The sequence below is a fragment of the Mastigoproctus giganteus genome, chromosome 9 (assembly GCF_048544385.1).
Source record: "Mastigoproctus giganteus isolate SK-2022 chromosome 9, ASM4854438v1, whole genome shotgun sequence".
Lineage (NCBI taxonomy): Eukaryota > Metazoa > Arthropoda > Arachnida > Uropygi > Thelyphonidae > Mastigoproctus > Mastigoproctus giganteus.
The window spans coordinates 67099890-67122743 of record NC_143583.1 but is presented as its reverse complement, the minus strand read 5'-3'; the positions used below and the strand labels follow the sequence as shown (position 1 = coordinate 67122743).

At 37.7% G+C, this 22854-nt stretch overlaps 1 protein-coding gene across 1 annotated transcript in view; it reads left to right on the top strand.

Moving 5' to 3' along the window:
• Positions 1-7362: 7362 nt before the first annotated feature.
• Positions 7363-22854, top strand: part of LOC150080329 (dynamin-1-like) — a 265277-nt gene continuing 249785 nt past the window's right edge. Inside the window, exons 1-2 of the mRNA XM_090380686.1 lie at positions 7363-7406; positions 19869-20068. Of these exons, the coding sequence (XP_090236812.1) occupies positions 19878-20068 (191 nt within the window). The 5' untranslated portion in view covers positions 7363-7406; positions 19869-19877. The remainder of the gene's footprint in view (positions 7407-19868; positions 20069-22854) is intronic.

Below are 22854 nucleotides of genomic sequence, written 5' to 3'. Positions count from 1 at the left end.
ACGCATACTGTACTTGGAGTTTGAGTCGAGTAAAATTAATAGTGGTATAGGGCCTAATAACCTGAATACGAAATCGATGTGGAGTGAGTGGGAAATTTGGCAGAGTTTGGCAGATTTGTAATTAGATAATTCCCCCCCCCCCTCCTTTACAGTCTGTGGCGTGGAGGCTCAGGAAGGGCGACAGATTCCTGCCAATGGAGATGCTCCAAAACGTCCAAGATATGGATGCTGACTACAAGAAATTCATTGAGGACGAAGCCTACAGAAGACGTATCATCAGAGTGCAGCGCTCGTCTTCAACCGAGTGACTGTCACTGCTTTTCCTTGATCGGTTTGTTGATTTTTGTGGAAAAAAAAAAAAAAAAAAATCTGTTTTCATGTGTTTAATGCTTAATTTTTTTTTGTTTTTTTTTTGTTTTTAGAGTTTTAGTTCCTTTCTATGTTAAAATGCAGGCTTGCTTTTGTGGATGGACTCTAAGTGAACATAATGTTAATCTAAGTGTTACTGTTAATTTAATGCCATTCTAAGTGTATGTATGTATTTGCTATTTACATGAAAATAATTTTAAATAATTCTATAATGTTGCTTTTGTTTCAACAAGTGTATATTGTTCCTAGTTGGAATTTTTTTTTGCTGCCTTCCAAGTCTGAGAAGTCTTGAGGGAGGGTGGCATTGCTGGCACCTATCGGTATAGCACTTCATCTGGTGGGTGCGCAGTGGTGAGCTATAGTGAGCTGGCGAGAGCCCATTGTTATTTATTTTGAAAATTTGCGAGCTCATTGTTGAGACGATCAGTTATTTTACACATGAAATCCTGGATGCAAATATTGAGTATCCAGGGCCGAAACTACAGTGGGACAAGCGGGACCCATTCGCAGCATTTTAATGGCGCAATCGATCGGTGATGTATTTTAAAATTGCTTCATTTTTGATTTAATTAGGGTCGAACCTCTGTTTAACGAACTTCTTTATAGCGAATTTTTTTGATTCCCCTTGGCATTTACATTTAAAATAGTTTCCGTTGAACGAAGTAAATTTCCATGTAACGAACGGATTTTTTGGTAGTTATTGGCGCATCGGCTTCTGTGGCCATAATGCACCACCCAAAGTTTTTGCAGTACTTTGATCCAAGCCCGAGGCGGGATTCGAACCCGCGACCTTTGGGTTGCTAGGTAGGCACTTTACCCACCCGGCTAACCTGGTCGGGTGTGAATATAAATACAGCTTCTTCCAGCAACACTTATTAAATGTCTCTCTATTTAATACACTGCCTTTATCACTACCCACATCGAATTTTAAAGGGAAATGTCTTTATAGATTCTTTTTGTTTTTTAATATCTGACACAGCCTGTTAGCCAATACCAAATCTTTCAGCATTTTTTTTTTCTAGGAACACCATTTTCAAGTTAATCATAGTTAAAGTAAAGTGTTTTCTTTTTATTTCACTTTTCAATTCTTTAGAACCCATAATTATATATAATATGTCAACTTATGTACATATATACGTATAAAGAAGTATGCAAATGAAACGATATAAGCAATAGCATCTGTTCGAGTCAGAATCAACAACGATATTGAATAACATGCAAGACAATGTAATGTATGTTCCTTCTCTCTCTGCACAGTCAATCAGCGTGCAATGAGAGTTACTCATCTGCCTTGCTAAATCCAGTGTGTCTTTCAAAGTATTAACTGTGAACAGAATTTTTATATTTAGATCCGGATTATCCGACATCCGGATTAACTGTAACCGAATTAGCGAGAGTTTATTGTATATATATCCTTAGTCAAGAGGGCACCGAAAAAACCTTGGTCTGGCACCAGAAGCGGATTAAGGTCGTTTGAGGCCCCGGGCGCAGAAGAAAATATTTGGCCCCTTAAAAAGAGAGAGAGAGAGAGACAGGGAAAATAAAAATTCATGTTAACCATTTTTTAAAATAAATAAAAAATATTATGTACTGTTAATGTTTTATTTCCAATAAAATTTGAATATTATATATGTATTATATTATATTCGCGTCTTTTTTAATTTGTTTTTTTTCAGCCCCTGATAGATGTCGTTTCATTTTTCTAGCTACCATTGGTAGCCTACCAATGAAAAGAAAAATATAATATTTAATAGTCTGAATGATTAGAATACTAGAGAAGAGAATTTTCGTTATAGTGCAATAAATTAATGATTAATTAAAATTATTCATAAACTACGAAAATCCAGGCGCTGATGTAACAACAGGAATTAATTTTATCTTAATATAATTTCAACAATATACGATATTTCCGTATATCGTAAGTCTCCACTGCAGGAGAACCTTTGTAAGTACAAAGTAGCAAATACGATTCTATTGCTCCGATGAGCGGTAGCGCAGCCGCGCGGGGGCCTATGCAGCGTAGTATGTGCATAGTGTGCATAGTATTAGGGTCAGGCGCCACCTGTGGTTTCCCACATCTGCGCCATATGTTCGCTGTGAAGGAATACAGTACTACTGTAAATGCCAGAAAAGTGTTGTGTGTTGTATATGACATATTGCGTTAGGTTCTGTTGTGTGTCCTGGCATTTGGCCGCAGGGCCCCTAGTGGGACTCCACGTTGCCCGCACACACCACTAGGAGGTAGCCAGTCTGCCCATTATTCTCTGGCTAATGGGCAGACTGGTGCAAATGGGCAGTATGTGCATAGTGCAAAGTGTGTTAAGTGTCTAACGGCACCAGGGGTTCCCCCCATCTCCGCGTTGCTTTCATTGTGAGTGTACCAGTTCACTGGGAAGGCCAGAGATTTAAAAGTGTATGGATCATGTGAGTGTGTTGTGTTATGTACCGTTGTTCTTCTGGCCATTTAGCCGCTGGACCCCAGCTGAGGCCCAACGTTGCCCGCACTTCGCCCCGTGGAGGCAGACCAGGTAACCACTAGTTTAAATTTGCACTCTGGCAGGTCCTGCCACCTAGTTTCCTGGGATTTCAGTGGCTAGGACCTTAAAAAAAAAAAAAAAAAAAAAAAAATTTTGCATGGGAATATTGCGCTAGAATTAGAAAAGCCAAAATGGTGGGCGAACAGCGTAATTTAGACACGGTTTTTTTTGGCGTGTGGGACATTCGCTTGCATACAGATAGAGTTGGGTAGGGAGAATGAAGACTGGAGGGATAAAGACAGAAGAATGGGGTCAATAGGGGAGACGACCCCAGGTAGAATCAGTGGGGAATGCCCATACCCCACCAGAGGGAAGAGTGGGGTCGGCAAGGAGGGGAGGAGACAGGAAAGCCGTCACCTCCCCCCGCCGGGGTAAGGGAGAAGAAAGGGCCGAACAAGGGAGCCGGCTCAGATCACTAACATGGCGTGTATGTAGCAAAGCTGTGGCTTCGTCAGGTCCATGACAGTGTACAGTCCATTAGTTGGTCAGTGTTGGAATAGGATCCCATCCACTGCTGTTCCAATAATCAGGGTGTCAGCGTGGGATGCTGTCACTAAGGGGATATAGGTCTCCTCCAGTTAAGTCCTAGTCATTGTTGTCCGTTTCAGTTGTCAGAGTTCCAGTGTCGAGTTTAGGGAAGTTGTGGTAATGCTCGTAGTCTGCTGAACAGTTCGTGCACAAATTTCGAGAGGGCTCTATAGTACTCCTCCTCCGACAGTACAAGGTGTTCCCGATCCTTCGGGTTGAAACATATTTTGGTTATAAAGTGACATCTTATATCATCAAAGAGGGGGCATTCATGCATCAGATGTGTCCATGTCTGATTTTCACCGCAGTGGCATAGTGGTGATTCTTTTATTCCGAAGGTCGAAAGTTTGGCATTAAAGGAACCATGTCCCGTTAGAAGGAAGGTGGTATGCAGCGTAGTATGCAGCGTAGTAACGAAATAATGAAAATAAGCGAATATAAACATACTATCAGGTTTTACCGCCGATTGTAAACTTGTACGTAATTAAAATTGCACATATGAAACCAAATTTGGTGTCATTAGAAAAAAGTGTAAAGTTGGGGTTTTGTGGGGCCCTTCAGAAGTCGGGGCCCAGGGCGCGCGCCCGGTGCACCCGCCGTTAAATCCGCCTCTGTCTGGCACTGTGTCTAGGTGATCCTGCATCTCTTCTTTAAACGTGACTCCATTATTTCCCCTGGAACAGAAGTTAAACTAACAGGTCTATAATTATTTGTATCACCCTTTGAACTCCCTTTGTGAATTGGGGAAACATTTGTACATCTCCAGTCCATGGGGACCTCCCCTGAATCTAAGGATGCTCTCATAATTATGGCTAAGGGTTTGCTTGCTTACTTCCTTCAATATAACTGGATAGATTCCATCAGCCCCAGATGCAATTTTTTATGTTTAACTTCAACAATTTCTCCTCCACTTTACTCTCCGTTATTACAAAATCCTTTAGCTCCCTGTTAGAGTTTAATAACCTTCTGTCCACCCCTTCCTTAGAGAATTCCTCAAATGTGAATGTAGATACAAAATGCCCATGCAGTTTGTCAGCTATCTGAGCAAGATCATCAACAATCGAACCACCCCTTGTTAGTTGTTGGCGCATCAGCTTCTATGGCCATAATGCACCTCCCAAAGTTTTTTTTGCATTTTCCTGTGATTCAAGCCCAAGGCGGGAATCGAACCCGCGACCTTTGGGTTGCCAGGCAGGCACTTTTACCTACCTGGCTAGCCCGGTCGGCAGTCGAACCACCGACATCAAGTGAACCAATCTGATTCATCCCCTCCTTCTAGAGTTTACATAAGAAAATAAGTCTTTTTTTGTTTTTCTTTGCTTCCTTTGCTAAGGATTTCTCGTAATCAGCCTTCACTTTCCTAACCTCCTTTGTGACTTGATTTCAGACTAGCTTATATCTACCATACGCTTCTGTGTCACCTGATCATTTCTATGCATCCCACGCATTTTTCTTTTCTGCCACGATCCTCATTAATTCATCTGACATCCATTTAGGTCTAAATCTTGAGCAGTATTTCTTAGTTGGTATGAAAAGCCTAATAGCTTCCAAGATTAATTTCTTGAAGGCTTCCCATTTAGAATTCGTTGTTTTTATCATCATCAGTTGATCCGACGTATAGAATTTAAAAACTGTCTGAGACCACTATAGTCACCTTTACGAAAACAAAAACTCTTCCCTTTACCCTTGATGGTAGTTACATCTTTAAGTAAATTCCAAATCACTACACTGTGATCATTGTCACCTAGTGGTCCTTTATCTGCAAATTCTTAATGCATGAATAATCACTGCTGATAATCAGATCAAGAGTATTACTCCCTCTGGTTGCCCCTCGAACATGTTGCTGTAGAAAACCATCCTCAAATTAATCCACAAAAGTCTTGTAGCGTGCGAGTGATGAACTACAAGTTCCAGTCATTATCTGGAAAGTTAAAATCCCTATCACTATGTTGCCATGGTGATGGGACTCGGAAACTCTATGTGTGCTTCTTAAAAAAATACCTTGTGCATTAAGAAATTATTATTATAAATAATAATAAAATAGGCATGGAGTGATATTACATGCTATTATTTTGTAACTCCGGTAGGCGAAGAAACTGCCACATGGTCGCTATCTCGTGTATATTTGTCATTCAGTAGAGCCATTGTTATAAGTGATAGTACCCCTTCTCCTCAAACTCATTACTTAATGTGCTACAGCGATCATTCTTGTTATTAATTACTACAATTTTCTAGTAAAATAATAAAGTAGACGTTTGTCTCGTGTTTGTATGCTGCGATGAATAAGAAGCACACGCACATAGTAACATAACTCGATCTATTGGTTATAGGAACTGCTCTTTAACTACTACTAGAAATTCACGTTCCTTTTTATAATATGAAGTTTATTTTGAACACTGTATTACTTTCAATTTTATTAAATTAAGATTATTCGGTTTTGCGACCATGATATAATATTTCGATAAATATTTCAACAGGTTCATACGAGCCAGAGCGAACTTGTTATTGTTGTTATTTGGTTTTTAGGAGCTTAAGCAACTAAGGCCATATTGCTCCGGGAATATGCGGTGGTCATTCCCTTGACTTTTCCGCATCCTCCGTATTTGGTGGTGACAGGCTCGAACCCCGGTCTAATCAAGAAGCGTGTACTACGCACTGCTGCTCCTTCCCATCTGGCTACGGAGACGCCCCAGAGCGAACTGACTGTGCTCACGCGCATCGATTCATCGTAGGCACCGAATGGAGCTAATGGTGCATCTAGAAGACAAAACAGATATACTCTAACCATTATTGTATTATTACTGGGCATATTAACAATTAAAAATAGCATAAATATCCACTTTACACGTCACTGAAAACGTATCACACAGACAAAAATCTGATAGAAAAAAGTTTCCCTCCCTTCCGTGTACTTGTACACCCTGTGACATCGCAGTAACAACGTACTTTAATAAATGCAAAACTTATTATTATCATTGAGCAAGGAAGCCTGAGGCTTATGCTGCACCAGACAAAAAAAAAAAAAAAAAAATTCCCCAAGTTACCCTTGAGAGAGAAAGAGAGAGTCAAAAGTTGAAGGGCATCACCAAGAAGAGAAGAATGATGATATTCAGCTCAGCACCCTGGGAATGCCAAGCCCATACACACCTGGGGTATAATTTTATGACACTGCTGATAAATATTTGTACTAAATTGATATCACTCTTCTTTGGATACAACTATTTCACACATTAAGTACTTTTATGCATAACTTTATAACCCCTTCAAACTTCAATTGTACAGGACAGAAGTGTAAATTATTCTAATACAAATACGTATCGAAAATTATGTAATAGTGAGACTTTTGCAAATACAGTACTGTACTGTATACTTAAACATTTTCTGAGATGTTCGGTTTCATTCATTCATGAAATTAAATATGTTATTCTTTAATCCAAATCTAGAATGTTTTCCTTCCTTTCTGGGATGGCATCCAGGACGATAATATAGTAAAACCTCGAATACATATAGTATTTCTTTTTGTTTTAAAGCTATTTCTTTATATTTAATAAACTCGGCCAATACTTTACTTATTCTGTAAACAATAAAAATGGAGTGCATGGTGGGGTGGTCATTTTATGTGGTACTGTATTTTATTTTGTAAAATTCCATCTAAAGGCAGTTGTCTCTTCCGTGAATTCTCAGTTTCTTTATTGGACTGTCTACTTTCACTTTCGGTTTGCTCGTGTGGTACTGGACTGTCTACTTTCACTTTCAGTTTGCTCGTATGGTATTGCGAGAAGCGAAAGAAAGCGCATGCGACATATAAACATGCACGATGTAGTCGTAGTCGCGGAATTTTTATTATTTCTTTTTTCGAAGGTCGCAAAACTTCCCTGTGTCTAGTTTCATTTCGTTCCAGAAAGCGTTTGAGTGTGGACACGTTTCAGCTTTCCTACGTGAGTATTATCTAGTATCTTCACCGATACTTGGGTGAGTTGTCTTACCAGACTTTAATACATCACTTAGCTGTAAATAATTAAATGGTCTGTATAAATGAAACCGTGTTTCAGGTGTTGTGCATTACTCGATAAGTAAAACTGAATTTGACCAAATTTTCATGAAATGAATGTCAGATGCATGATTATTGTATGATAAATACGAATGAAAATGTAATTAATAACAATAGCAAATGTTGCCATGGTAATGGGACTCTGAAATGTGTGCTTCTTATATAAAATACCTTCTGCAATAAGAAATTATTATTATATATAATAATAAAATAGGCACGGAGTGATATTACGTGCTATTATTTAGTGACTCCAGTAGTCGAAGAAACTGCCACATGGTCTTTACTCGTGCCTATTAGTCATTCAGTAGAGCCATTGTTATAAGTGATAGTACCCGTTCTACAGTGATTATTCGGTTATTAATTACTATAACTTTCTAGCTGTACGAGTTTTAGTTTTTTTTTTTTAAATCTTTTTAAAACACTTTTTCGTAGTCGATGATCGTATCATTGATAGTAACGTATGTTCAGTCCCGGTGATAGGGGTGCGCAATTGAGGCACTTGCCACTGGCGCCATCTAAAATAGGCCCTGCTACATTCGCTATTGCGTGTTAAGTTACCAGGTTCATATTCACAATATGGGATACAATTAAAACGATGCCAGTTATCTACTTCGGCAGGTCACTTCGAGCAAAATATGGTGCAATGGCACTAACCCGTTCACTAAGGTACGATATGAATTAGGCGTAAAGGTTGCCCCAGGCACCACAATCACTAGTGCCAGTGGTGCATGTTTTACAGTGGGTTCTTGTTCGATCGGGTGCCACACAGGCATCCGATGTTAATTGCCCTCTCCCAAAAAGAAATAATTCCAGCCAGTTGTTTTGATATATTTCATAATGATCAAGAAGGCTAAGTGCCAAGACGTAGACTTTTTGATCTCCTATAAATGTATAAGTTTTTGGAACTTTTTTACCTTATTTTTGATTAATTAACATATTAAATTATGTTATACAAACAGATTAAATAAGTTTAGTAGTGTTCATTAGCTTATTATTTTTTTTAAATTTAAATGTAAAAAATATTCATTGTTTAAATTTAGTTAGTGATTTTGTAAGTTTCGATTCGCTACTCATAGCGCTATTGTATCGATGTTTTGGCGCGAATATTGTAGCACGTAACCAGTAGTGCAGAAGAATACTAAGTTTTCATTGTAATAAATAAGCACATTAAAGGGTTTAATCACTATTAGGGCGTAGATATTTTGTATTTAGCCTAATTTAACATTATGAACGTTACGGTATAGTAACTTGTTGGCGTATGTCTCAAACTTGATAGCGTAAGGTATAACGATAGCAAAACTAGATACCGTAATATGTATCACTCAGTGGTGAGCTATAGTGGGCTCGCGAGAGCCCATTATTTTTTTTTGAAAATTTGCGAGCCCATTGTTGAGGCAATTATTTATTTTACAAATGAAATCCTGAATGCAATTATTGAGTATCCAGAGCCGAAACTACGGTGGGGCAAGCGGGGCCGTATCCCCAGCATTTTAATGGCGCAATCGATCAGTTATGTATTTTAAAATCGCTTCACTTTTGATTTAATTACTTTAATTGTTCCCACATCTGGGGGCAGCGCTCCCAAAACCTCTCTCAGGCTTCTAGATTCCATTCAGAAGAGGGCAGTTAGGTTAATTAATGACTCATCTCTAACAGAATCTCTCCACTCGCTGTCTCATAGATGTACCGTTTCTGCTGCATGCCTTTTCTATAGATACTTCCATGGTTCTTCTGAATTGGTATTATATAATTCCCACTCCTTCTTTCAAAGTTTTCCGAACACATGCCTCCACCAGCCGACATTCTTTTACTGTCCAACTTCAGACTCACAGAACCAACTTTTCTTCTTCCTCATTTATTCATTCAACTTCTGTTTTCTGGAACAACCTTCCTTCATATGTATTTCCTGAAAATTACGATCTTCAGAAATTCAAGTCTAGTGTCAACAAATATCTTCTTTCATCTTCTTAACCTCCAACCCATGCACGGTACTAAGTACTATAGGTTCTAATACCTCTCGTATTTGGGGTTTTCATAAAAAAAAAATAATAATGATACAGAATAAACGTATCATGTCGACTAACAAAAGTGGATTTTCCACTTGCAGATCTTGTTGCCAACCTAATGCTTGCTTTAATTTTGCCCTCACACTTTTTAATTGTTCGTGTCGATGATTCATTGCACTCATATTCTCTAGCTCATATACTCATATTCCGCAAAATAATCATTTTCTCATGCAATGATAGAATTTTTCTGTTTTTTCCCTCCTGAAATCACTCTGAAATCTGGATGTAGCGGCACGGTTTGAAGTCATTATGTTAGAGTTACTATTGAAATAAAATATAAATTCCCTGAATGAAAAAACACACAATGAAGTCACTTTTCACTCAACTGGGAAACTCACACTGGAATTATCACTAGCAAAGACGCATGCTGAGTAAGGGATTGTTCAGGTATTACGTCATGCTGTTTCTGAGAACTGCTGAGTTTAAAGATAAGTAATGAAAAATATATTGTAATAAAAAGTAAGTAAATGTAGAGAGGCTAAATTTTGACCAATCACGATACTGCAAAGTGCAACAAAACAACTGTCTCTGATAATAAAGTCACTTAGAATGAAATCTGTGACACTATAAATTCAATTGTGCTAAAGTAACTACATATTATGTAATAAGGTAGCATGGCTGAGTCAAATACACCACGCTATTGTTAACCTATGGCACGTTCCATGTCGCACGGACTTTACCTAGTAAGTGCTCATCCAGGGTCACCTATACATAATAAAACCACCAACAGGATAAGGATTACAAAAAGAAAAATTACTGGCAAAGAGAGGTAAGAAATGGAATGGATACGTCATATCATATATGAGATCTGTTATACATTAAAAACAGAGAGTAAATTCTATGGGTAAAGTCAAAAAGGTGATAAAATTTAAAGGTGGTTAATGTGCAACAAATTTTCAATAAGGTTCTGTTTATCTGCATTCCTAATATGTACAGAATTTAAACTAATATGACCTTAGTTTTTGCAATCATTGGTTTATCCCAGATGTGAAAAGAAAAAACAAATTAGGCAATACTGTATCACATTAGCAATGTTTAACTTCTGTACAGAATACAGTTTTTTTTTTTATTAACCTGACTCAGATTAATCAAAAAAAATTGTTAAAAATGTATATTTAAACATTGTTATTTGTTGTCGGTATGTTCATCCAGAAAGAAGAACCAGATATAGTCACCCATCGTGGCTTCTGCCACCTTTCTTGGTAATCTCTTAGTAGTTGTTGGTGATTCTATTGTCAGGGAAATCGGGAACATGCTTTGTAAAAAGGATAGGTGGAACAGGACCAGGGTATGTCTGCCAGGTGCAAAGGTTGATGACGTTGTAGAGCAAATATCATCTTTTAAAGGCACAAAAGGTGATATAGTTGTACATGTTGGCACTAATGATATTAAGAGTAGGAGACCGACAGAATTACTTAACAAGTACAGGTCACTGTTGAAAAAAAGCTGTGAATTAGGGTTGAATTTGAAAGTGTCTGCAATTCTGCCCAGACACGATAGGAGGGAGTATATGATGAGAGCCTTGTCGATCAATTCGGACCTGGAAAGATTGTGCAAGGCTCAAGGGGTAGAATTTTTTTCAGCCTGGTCTGTACTTGTTAACAGAAGGGACTGCTTCTACAGGGATGGGATACACTTAAATAGAAAGAGTGCAAGAATATTTGCTGATGCTATCGAGGCAGTGTTAGGTGGGTCGGAAAACTGCTAGATTGGGGGGATACAAGGACTAATAGATTAACAGTAGCCACTGGCAGAGGTGAAAGTGATTCTTGCACTGCTTCTATTGGAATGAGCAGAAGCCTGGAAAACAAGATGCATGATATTTCAGAGACTGCTGGGAGTCATTGCAGTACAAGTAAACACATGGGTTGTGTTAGGGTAGCTAAGAAAAAGAACAGGTGCATGTATACTTGCGTGTACACCAATGCTAGGAGTTTGGTAAATAAATTTGATGAACTTGAGGTATTGCTCAAAGCATCAAAGGCGGATATTGTCGGGATATCAGAGACTTGGTGTCACACAGATATAAGGAATGCAGAACTGGAATTTGGGGGGTACAATGTCTACAGACAGGATAGGAAGGGAGGAGGGATTATGCTATTAGTTAAGAAACACATAAAATCTAGGAAGTTAAGCCAGACTACACTGCTGGACAGTGCAGTGTCGAGTCAGTTTGGTGTGACATAAGCCCTGGGAGATCAAAATTGAGAGTAGGAGTATGCTGTAGGCCTAATGACTCTGAGGAGTATAATAAGAAACTGTACAGGGAAATAGAGTGGGTCAGTAAATCAGAGAGTCTTATAATGGGGGATTTTAATTTCCCAGATATTGACTGGAATTTGTGGGTTGGTAACTCACACGCTAGCAAGGGTTTTGTGGATTTATTGGATGATTGTTTTCTACATCAGCATGTTCTGGAGGCAACTAGAGGGAGTATTACTCTTGATTTGATTATCAGTAGTGATTTTTCATGCATTAAGAATCTGCAGATAGAGGAACCACTAGGTGGCAGTGATCACAGTGTGCTGAAGTGGGATTTACTCAAAGAGGTAACTACCATCAGGGGTAAAGGGAAGAGTTATTGCTTTCGTAAAGGCGACTACGATGGCATGAGACAGTATTTAAATTCTATACAGTGGGACCAACTGATGGTGTTACCAACAGAAAATCCAAAATGGGGTGCATTTAAAGAACTTATCTTGGAAGCTACTAGGCTTTACATACCAACTAAGAAATATTGTTCAAGGTTTAGTCCTAAATGGATGTCAGATGAACTGAGACATATGGCAGAGAAGAAAAATGCATGGGATACATACAAATTAACACGTGACACAGAAGCCTATGATAGATATAAGCTGGTCTGTAACCAAGTTACAAAGGAGGTTAGCAGGCATAGGCAGATTACGAGAAATCTTTGGCAAGGGATGCAAAGAAAAACAGCAAAGAGTTTTTTACTTATGTAAACTCTAGAAGGAAGGGGATGAATCAGATTGATCCACTTGATATCGATGATTCAACTGTTGATGATCCTGCTCAGGTAGCTAACAAACTAAATGAATATTTTGCATCGACATTCACACATGAGGAGTTATTCAGCGAATAACTCCTCATGGGGGAATGCCAGAGGTGTATTTAACTCTGGCAGTAAGCTAGATAATCTTGTAATAACTGAGAGTAAAGTGGAGGAGAAATTTTTGAGGATGAACACAAGAAAGGCACCTGGGGTGGATGGGATCTATCCAGTTATATTAAAGGAGGCATCAAAGGAAGTAAGCAAACCCTTAGCCATAATTATGAGAGCTTCCTTGGACTCAGGGGAGGTACCTATAGACTGGAGATGTGCAAATGTGACCCCAATTCACAAAGGAGGATCAAAGGCTGACACAAGTAATTATAGACCTGTGAGTTTAACTTCTGTTCCAGGAAAATTAATGGAGGCACTGGTTAAAGAAGCACTGCAGGATCATCTAGACAAGGCTTCAGTTATAGCTTGGACACAGCATGGTTTTGTTAAGGGGAATTCTTGCCTGACCAATTTGATTTGGATACTATGATGCAGTCACAAAAGAACTGGATGCAGGGAATAACTTTGATATTATATACTTGTATCTTAGAAAGGCTTTTGATACTCTTGCACATGGAAGACTGGTGCACAATTTGGAGCAGTGTGGCATTGGAGGCAAATTGCTGCTATGGATAAAGGGGTGGTTGAGGGGGAGAAAACAGAGAGTGGTAATCAATGGACACTGCTCATCATGGACTAATGTTATTATTGGAGTCTCTCAGGGTTCAGTGTTGGGTCCATTATTGTTTTCTGTATTTATAAATGATATTGATGATGGTATATTAAGCTTAATGTCCAAGTTTGCAGATGATACAAAAGTTGGCAGGGTTGTTAAGGACAATATTGACGCTATGCTGCTGCAACAGGATCTGGAAAGGTTGAGCAGATGGGCTGAGATGTGGCAAATGAAGTTTAACATTGACAAATGTAAAGTACTACATATGGGAAACAGCAAACCCAGAGCAATGTATCAACTCTGTGGTACTACACTTACAGTGGTAGAGAATGAAAAGGACCTGGGGGTAATTGTGCAGGCAGATATGAAGTTCTCTGAGCAGTGCAGGCGGGCTGCAAGAGTAGCTCGTAATGTCTTATCAATGATATACAGGAATTTTTCTAGCAGGGCTAAGGAGATGATTATTCCCTTGTATAAGGCAATGGTCAGGCCACACCTTGAATACTGTATACAGGTCTGGAGGCCTCATTTCAAGAAGGATGTAGAATTGTTGGAACAAGTACAGAGAAGGGAAACAAGGTTAGTGAATGGAACAAAGGGTTGCTCTTGCGAAGAAAGGCTTAAATTTTGCAAATTACAGTGTCTGGAGACTAGGCACTGTGAGGTGTATAGAGGTGTATAAAGCCTTGAATGGTTTGAGCATGCTGAATGCCATCGGATTCTTCCTCTTGCTCAGAATAATTACCTAATACGGCATAAATTTAAATTGAGGAAAGACAGATGTAGGTAGATGTTCAGAAATTTGCCTTTAGCTAGCGGGTAGTTGATTGTTGGAACAGACTTCCATCCCTTGTTGTGAAAGTTGATAGCCTAAAGAAATTTAAGGCTCAGCTGGACAGGTATTTCGAACAAACGGAGGGGTGAAGTGGAAGTTTTTATTATTTTTTTTTTTGGCTGATGCTGCATAAGCTTGCTTTCTTTCATCATATGCCTCTACTACTTCTAATGCCAATCTCTTCTTTGTTGACTGTATACCCTGGTGCTGTCTTTTCAGCAGCACAAGATTCACAAAAGGGGCCCCTCTTTGCTCTTTAATAACAAATCCAAATCAAAACCTCGTATGGCAACGGATTTGGCAATACAGTAATTTTGCTACTGAGTCTCTCCCCATGCTCTTCACTAACATAAGCCAGATTTCATCTGAAAAAATCAAGGTGAGAGTGCAAATAAAGGTAGTTGATTGACATTCTGCATTCCATTTTTCCATAATATTCAGTCAATTTGTCAACTAGATCTTTGCAATTTTCACTGTTATTTTAACCATTCATTATAAGGTGAAACAGCTGCCAGGCATTTCACTTAGCATCATTCACTTTTTCTTCTAAGTTTTATGAAGCTAACATGAGCATAACTTGTGAACCAATAAATATGCCATCTTTCACTTTTGCATCAAGCGGTTTTGGAAAAAGGATTTTTTTCTGGTCAGTTCCAGCTTGATATGGAATGGTGAAAGAAAAACTTAGAACCATGGGATTTTTACTACATTTTGTGCACCAGGCCACAACACAATTCTGGAATGCCATTCTCTTTTCCTATAGTGTTGATCTATTACCTGCTTTGCCAGGGAAAGAGAAAGTGAGGGAACTTAATGAAACCACCTTGCAAACCCAAAAGGAACCCCAGTATCTTGAATTTCCCTACAGACATTCCATTTATACTGGTCATACCAGTGTAGTGCACAAGTTTTTCTTTGAGGGGCGGGGAGCAAAGGTGACAAAATAGGCACTTTTACTGTCTGTTTGTAATATAGTCTATTTCCCTGTCAAGAAATTGTGCACCCTTCCATAGGTGCCATTTAAGGCAAAAATGTTGCAGGGGGAGCAAATGCTCCCTCACACCCCCTTAGGTATGCTACTGGGTCGTACTCAACCCTCAGTAACACATGCTTCAAATTTCCACATTCATCTTTAATATTAACAGGATGTGTAGCAAGAATCAATGAGTGTGTATTTCTACTGTGAAGGGCATTTCAAACTTTTACTTGATTGTCTGTGAAAAAACACCATTCTTCTAATTGCGACTAATAACAACTTCTGCATAACAACCAATCAAAATAGCATAGGGATGCTTCACCAGTATAAAGCATGCATAAGTGACTCTTTTTCTATATATAGAAGTCTTGCAGCTGGGATCCAATAGGTTCCATTCTTATAAATTAGATGGAATCTGCTCTAAAGCTCTGCATTATAATAGTGTTTGCCATAGTATTTTGCTGCATAGAAAAAAAAAAAAAAAAAAAAACCACCAAGTAGATAAGAAAATGAAATTTATATACATCCCTCTGTATAAATCGTAAGTCCGCCCTGCCATGGAATATTGTTCCCACATCTGGGGTGGTGCCCCCAAAACCTCTCTCAGGCTTCTTGATTCCATTCAGAAGAGGGCAGTTAGGTTAATTAATGATTCATCTCTAACAGAGTGTCTCCACTCGCTGTCTCATAGACGTACTGTTTCTGCTGCATGCCTCTTCTACAGATACTTCCACGGGCACTGTTCTTCTGAATTGGCTTCTATAATTCCCGCTCTCTCAAAACAGTCCGAACACGTGCTGCCACCAGCCAACATCCATTTACTATCCAACTTCAAACTCACAGAACCAACTTTTCATCTTCCTCGTTTATTCATTCAACTGCCGTTTTCTGGAACAACCTTCCTTCATACGTATTTCCAGAAAATTACAGTCTATAGAAGTTCAAGTCTGATGTCGACAAATATCTTCTTTCGTCTTCTCAACCTCCAACCCAAGCACAGTTCTAAGTACTATAGGTTCTAACACCTCTCCTGTTTGGGGTTTTCATAAAAAAAAAAAGAAAAAAAAAGTGCCCTAAACGGGAATATTATGTGAAATTATAAACTTTTGAAATTAATTTCAATGAGATGAATTTTTAAATTCTAAGGAGAAATTAAAAGTTAAAGTTAAATGAAATTTCTAGACTGTGGTTAAAGTTTGAAAATAAATAAATACCTAAGTCTGAAAATTATAATGTAAATGTTATTTCCAAGCTGTAATTGTAATATTCTTATTATTCCGGTTAAAATTATTTGAAAATCTTTATTAAAGACACCGTTTTAACAAATAAAAGTTTTTTGTTTGAATACTAAAGAGACAATATCAATGTGCACAGATCTTTACTAATAATAAAGTTCTCCATTCACATTGCATACTGTTATGAGGACAGTTCATTCCTTTTTTTTTCATTTCACACATGAAGTCTTCAAGTATTGTTTGAGAAAGTGTTCATTATGTTTGCAGTATGGAAAAATTTTCGAATTCCACCTTGTGGCATTGAAGTAATTGTGAGATCATTAAAGCTGGACACCTCCACTAGTAAAACCTACGACTGCTTTTCAACAGATACTTTCTCTCTCCTAATTCTCTAAATTGCTCGTTCCTGATTCTGTAACAGGGCACCATCGTAAGCACCCTGTTAGAGAATTTGGGAATACCCCTTGATCTGCTCACTGTTCACCAGTGCAACTTCTTGGTATGTTGGATAGGAGGTCAGGTAAGTTTTATAAGTACCACTAAGTTGTAGAATGGTAATCCCTTTAGCTTTCTTAATTTGTGCTTAGCAGCAGCAGTACTAATTGTCTATATTGCCTGAAGGCCAGAAATGCAAACAGTGCATAGCCATAAGTCTCTCCTAATTCTTTTGTTATATGAAAATTTTCTTCGCTCAATGGAAACCATTTTAAAAGTACTTACCAAGGGGAATTCAAAAATATTCACTAAATAGAAAAAGTAGCCATGAAAGAGTTCGTTAAACAGCGATCCAATTGAGTAATTTAAAATTCTAAAAATGGTTAAAAAGTTTTATACCGCAAATATCTTAACAATAAACAGTGAAAATTGCAAATTTGGTTAAATAACTATAAGCTTATTTGAATAGTAGATAAAAATGTAAAAAAAAATTACTGAATATTACAACTTTCGAACTGTACTGCATCCAAATGTCACACGTCACTGTTAATAAAGGTGTCCATATGCCATACCTCCCAAAAAAGCACTGACTGTACCTATCGCAGTGGTATATTTGTATAATTGTAGATAGTGAAAACCTAACAGTACAATAAATAAAAGATATTTTTTATTTGGGGTAGAAAGAAATTTGATATTGAATGTTAAATATAAAGCATATTTTATTAACGGCATGGCACCTGTTGCAAGTGCCTCACTTGCACACCTCTAGTGCCGACCCTGACTTACAGTAGCATAAAGGGTAACTTCTTGTTTGATTTTACCAGAAGGGACTTTTCAGAATGAAACACCTATTGTTACCATCTTCATGCCACTTGACATTATTTCCAGATGGAATGTTGACAAGTACCTTCCAACCATTTGAAGCAGAAAACGTTTTCTACTACCCACACTGTAATGGATTACTTTCCGTGCAATAAAGTATTACTACTGTTCAGTGGCATAGCCAGGATAAGATCAGCAGGTACATTGTACTCCACTGATACTGAAAATCTGGTATTGTGGGGCATTATTAGAAAAGTAATACCACGATATACATTGTATAACTTAAGTGTTTATTCAATGTTTTTAAAAATATTAACTTTTATATCTATAATTCATTGTCTATGTATTATTTTTGCAGTTCATTTTGTTTCACATGTTTATTTTCGTAATTTCAACTGCTTATATTTTATAGAACATATATATATATGTAACGAATAAAAAAAACAAACATACTAAATATATTAATAAAATAATCATTTATAAAATAGTTTGTTGTTATTAATTACATGTTTAACATAATATTTTTGTAATACAAACATATATTCAGGCACCTCTTATTTAAAACCATAAATAACCATTAGATTAGTATTAGGCAACTGGCACCTTTTTTTGGGAATGTCCGACAAAAAATCCTAGTTATGCCACTGCTATGGTTTGATTTTACGAATTTTCATGCAAAGTTCCTTTGATGCCAGTTTTTGAAGTTTATAACGCAGTTATCAATGGAAATATTTTCTGGAAATTTCGTTAGAATAAAAAATATACAGTACGTCCAGAAAACGTGCTGTACCAATATTGTTCCCTAAAAACAATTACAATAAAGCAAACTTTTCTTTTATTAAATGAGCATTGCAGTGTTATCAGTTTTACACCCTTTTTTTCCATTTCCAGCGTGGCTTCTGATAGATGAATTTCCTTGATTTTTCTTTTTTTTTGTGTTAGTAGATGCAATACACATTGAAGAAAGGAAGTATGATCTTTTTGTTTTTCAAATTGCAACAATTTGTTGCAATAATTCTTTTGGTTATGTTTCTTATGCCAAGAAACAGTTGTGTGCTATTTTTTTTCCCCTGTATCATGCTCAGGAGTGATGGGGCTTTCCACGTCACTCCCTGCTCCATGTAACTTAATTCGCTTTAGCCAGTGGCGGAGCACACATGTGGGAAATTCAAACAAATTCAGTGATGTGTTCTATGATCAAGGTCAACACCTGATTGTTTTTCTCCAGAATAATTAGAAAATGCATACTTGAACATACATTTTTGCTGTTATCTGATCTTGTCGAGATATCTGATCACACTCAGATTTCTAGACAAGATCAGATATCTCTTTAGGGGTTACCCTGACTTATCTCTCCTGGCATATGCACATCACAAATATTGCTTCCTCTGCATCTAAAAAACTGGGTTTTCTCTTTTGCTCTTGACATTGCTTTTGTTCTAAGCAACTATTCACTCATACAAATCTTGAATCTACCCTGCTATGAGATACTCCTCCCACATCTGGTGGTGTTCCGAAAACCACTTAGGCTTCTAGACTCCATTCAAAAGAGGGCAGTCAGATTAATTAATGATCCATCTCTTACATATTCTGTTCACTGCCTGTTCACGTTCTGTTTCTGCTGCATACCATTTCTGTAGATACTTCCACGGGCACTGTGCTTCTGAATTGGCTTTTGTAATTCTGCATATTTCTTCCAATCCAGTCCGAATATATGCCACATTCAGTGAACATTCATCTACTGTCCAACTTTGCTTCCTCTTTAATCTCGTCTGTTTTCTAGAACAATCTTCCTCGCATATATTCCCTTAAAATTACAATCTACAGGAATTCAAGTGCAATGTCAACAAGTGTGTTCTTCTTTTTTCTCAACTTTCAACCCAGTAAAGTAAAGTAAAGTGCAGCCATTATCAACCCACTGCAGGATGGAAGCCTCCTCAACAATTCATGCTGAGGGAAATGGACCATAATCTGCCATGCTGGTCCAGTGCGGGTTGGCAGATCGACCGTATTCAGCAGTCAGGGGCTTGAACCCCGGTCTACTCAAAGAGTGTGTGCTACTGCATTCCCGCTCCTGACCACTCAGCTACGGAGACCTCAAGCACAATACTAAATACTATATGTATCCGTCATTAATGGGTTTGCCATTAAAAAACAAGTTATGGTAGGTCAAATATAAATATATTTTGATATAAATATATTTTGCTTATACATTTGTTTCTTTTCATGAAAATTTAAATTGCATCATTAATGATATAATATTTCATTCTTAAGGTTTCAAGGATGTCTCTTTCAACAATGTCAGCTCATAACGAGAACATTGCAATGGGAAATTTGATTGCTGTTGTGAATAAACTCCAGGACTGTCTTTTAGCATCTGGTCAGACACAGATTGATACTAGTTTACCTCAAATTGTTGTAGTTGGTTGTCAGAGTGCTGGAAAAAGTAGTGTTCTTGAAAACATTGCAGGAAAGTAAGAAATGGATATTATAATTTAATCAGATATTGATATCTTGTATTTACTATATGTATTTTCATTATCCTTATTTAATGTATTTCATTTTCAATATAAATCAATCATATACCAATTTACACTGAGAAAGCTTTCCTGGAGAAGGGCAAATATATCCCCAATTCATAAAGGGCAATCAGAAAGCAAAATGAATAGTTACAAACGTGGTAGCTTAACATTTGTTCCAGGGAAAAAAATGGAATCACTGATTAAAGAAGTAATGCAAGATCATTTGGATAGGAATGTAATTACACTTTGGTCACAGCATGGATTTGTTAAGGGGTGGTCTTGCATAACCAATCTGATGGGTTACTATGAAGCAATGACAAAGGAATTGGATGCAAAACTTAATTTTGACATCATATACTTGGATTTCAGGCAGGCTTTTGATACCGTTGCACATAAAAGACTGCTGTGCAAACTGAAGCAATGCAGCATTAAGGGTAAGTTACTGCTATGGATAAAGAGATGGCTAAGAGAAGTGGAAGAAGACAGAAAGTGGTTATCAATGGGCACTGCTCTTCATGGACTAATGTTATTAGTGGAGTTCCCCAGGGTTAGGTGCTGGGTCCATTGTTGTTTTCAGTATTTATCAGTGATATTGATGAAGGTATATCAGGCTTAATGTTTAAGTTTGAAGATGATACAAAGGTTGGCAGCGTGGTTAACGACAATAATCAGGGTGAGCAACTGCAACAAGATCTTGGAAAATTTGGTCGATGGGCTGAGAAATGGCATTTGAAGTTTAACATTGACAAATGCAAGGTGTTGCATATGAGTGGTAGTAACCCTAGAGTAACTTTTCAACTGTCTGGTATTACACTGAAGGTAGTGGAGAATGAAAAAGACCTGGAGTAATTGTGAAGTCAGCCATGAAATTCTCTGAGAATTGCCAACATGTTGCCAGGACAGCTCACAGGGTTTTGTTAATGATATACAGAAACTTTGCTATCAGGGTTAAGAAGGAGATTATCCCTTTGTATAAGGCCATGGTTAGGCCACATCTTGAGTACTGTATACATGTCTGGAGGTCTCACTTTAGGAAGGATGCAGATCTGGATCGGGTGCAGAGAATGGCAACCAGACTGGTGAAAGGAACAAAAGGGTGCCCTTACCTAGAAAGGCATCAGTTTTGCAAAATATAGCATCTCAAGATTAGGCACATGCAGGGAGATCTGATTGAGTTGTTTAAAGCCTTGCATGGATTGATTAAGCTGAATTAATGGCATTCTTCCGTTTACTGTGGCTACACTACTGTGACAATTGTAGGATAGATGTGCAGAAGTTTGCCTTTAGCCAGCGGGTTGTTGATTGCTGGAACAAACTTTCATTTGTCATTGTAGAAGTTGATAGCTTAAATAGATTTAAGACAGAACTAGACAAACATTTGGAACAAGTGGATGGGTGGAATGAGAAGGGTGTGTGTGTTTTTTTTTTTTTTCCTTTTTGGCTGATGTTATATAAGCTTGCTTTCTTGCATCATGTGCCATTGCTAATGCTAATACACACATGAGGGGGAGGCATACATTCAAGTTGAGGAAGGATGGTTGCATGCAGGATAGATGTGTGGAAGTTTGCCTTCATCCAGAGGGTGGTTGATTGTTGGAATAGGCTTCCATTTGTTGTTGTGGAATGGATGGGTTGAGTAAATTCAATTAAGAACTAGACAAATTCTTGGAGGGTATGGATGGATGAACTGTGTAGTTTTTTTTTTTTTTTTTTTGTTGCTATATAAGCTTGCTTTCTTGCATCATTTGCCATTACTGCTACAACTATAAAACAAATTTTGTTATTCCCTTCATCAAAAAAATTTCTGGCAGTTCCTCCTTGTATTTTTCCAAACTCTGCCGTGGCTACCCTTGCAAACAACTTATTTCAACATTCCTGAATGTACTGCCCAAAAATAAACTTCATAAGACCTGGTGTACTGTTTTTCCCTATGATTTTATAGTTATTCCCTCTGGTTGTTGTCTACTGAGAATCTTGTTAATTACCTCGGTCACCTTCACCTTCCTTCATCACCTTCCTCGGTCATTTTATTGATCCCCTCAGGAACTTATACATTTCAATAAAAAGCTCTCTTAAGGTGAGTAGATGCTAAGCTCTGCAAATCACATCTTCTAAGCCAATGGTTCTCAATCTGTGGTGTGCAGACCATTGGTGGTTCACCAGCTCTTTTTAGGTTGTCCAAAACAGTGACAAATTTTATTGATATAATAAATGCATAATATGTAAAGCTGATCTATCACACATCGCACGATGTATGGAAAAGTGATACAACTCAAAAAAACATGATTTTTCAGAAAAACAAAACAAAGAAACCAGATATGTTTTCATCTCAATCATGGGCATTAGTAATAGATTAGAAAAAAACATACCAGCCTGATAATGTGCAATAAACCTTTCAAAGAGATTTTATAATTATTATTTTAAAATTTGTGTTACCATGACTACCATAGAGGCCATATCATGACAATGACTTTGAGTTGTGTCACTTTTCTTATTTGTTATTTATTTATGTTTTTTTCAGTTGTGGCACTTTTAATATAGGAAAGGACAGAAAAATTAATGGCGAAGGTGAAGAAAGCCAACACGAGAACAATGAGAAATGTCGGATAACTTACGCGGAAAATTAGTTTCCTGATACAGCACTCTAGCGCTGTTCACTCGGTAAACAGACGGTAAGTGTTATCAGTCTGGAGCAAAGTTGAGAATGATACATTGATTGACAAGTAGGCGTGGCAAAT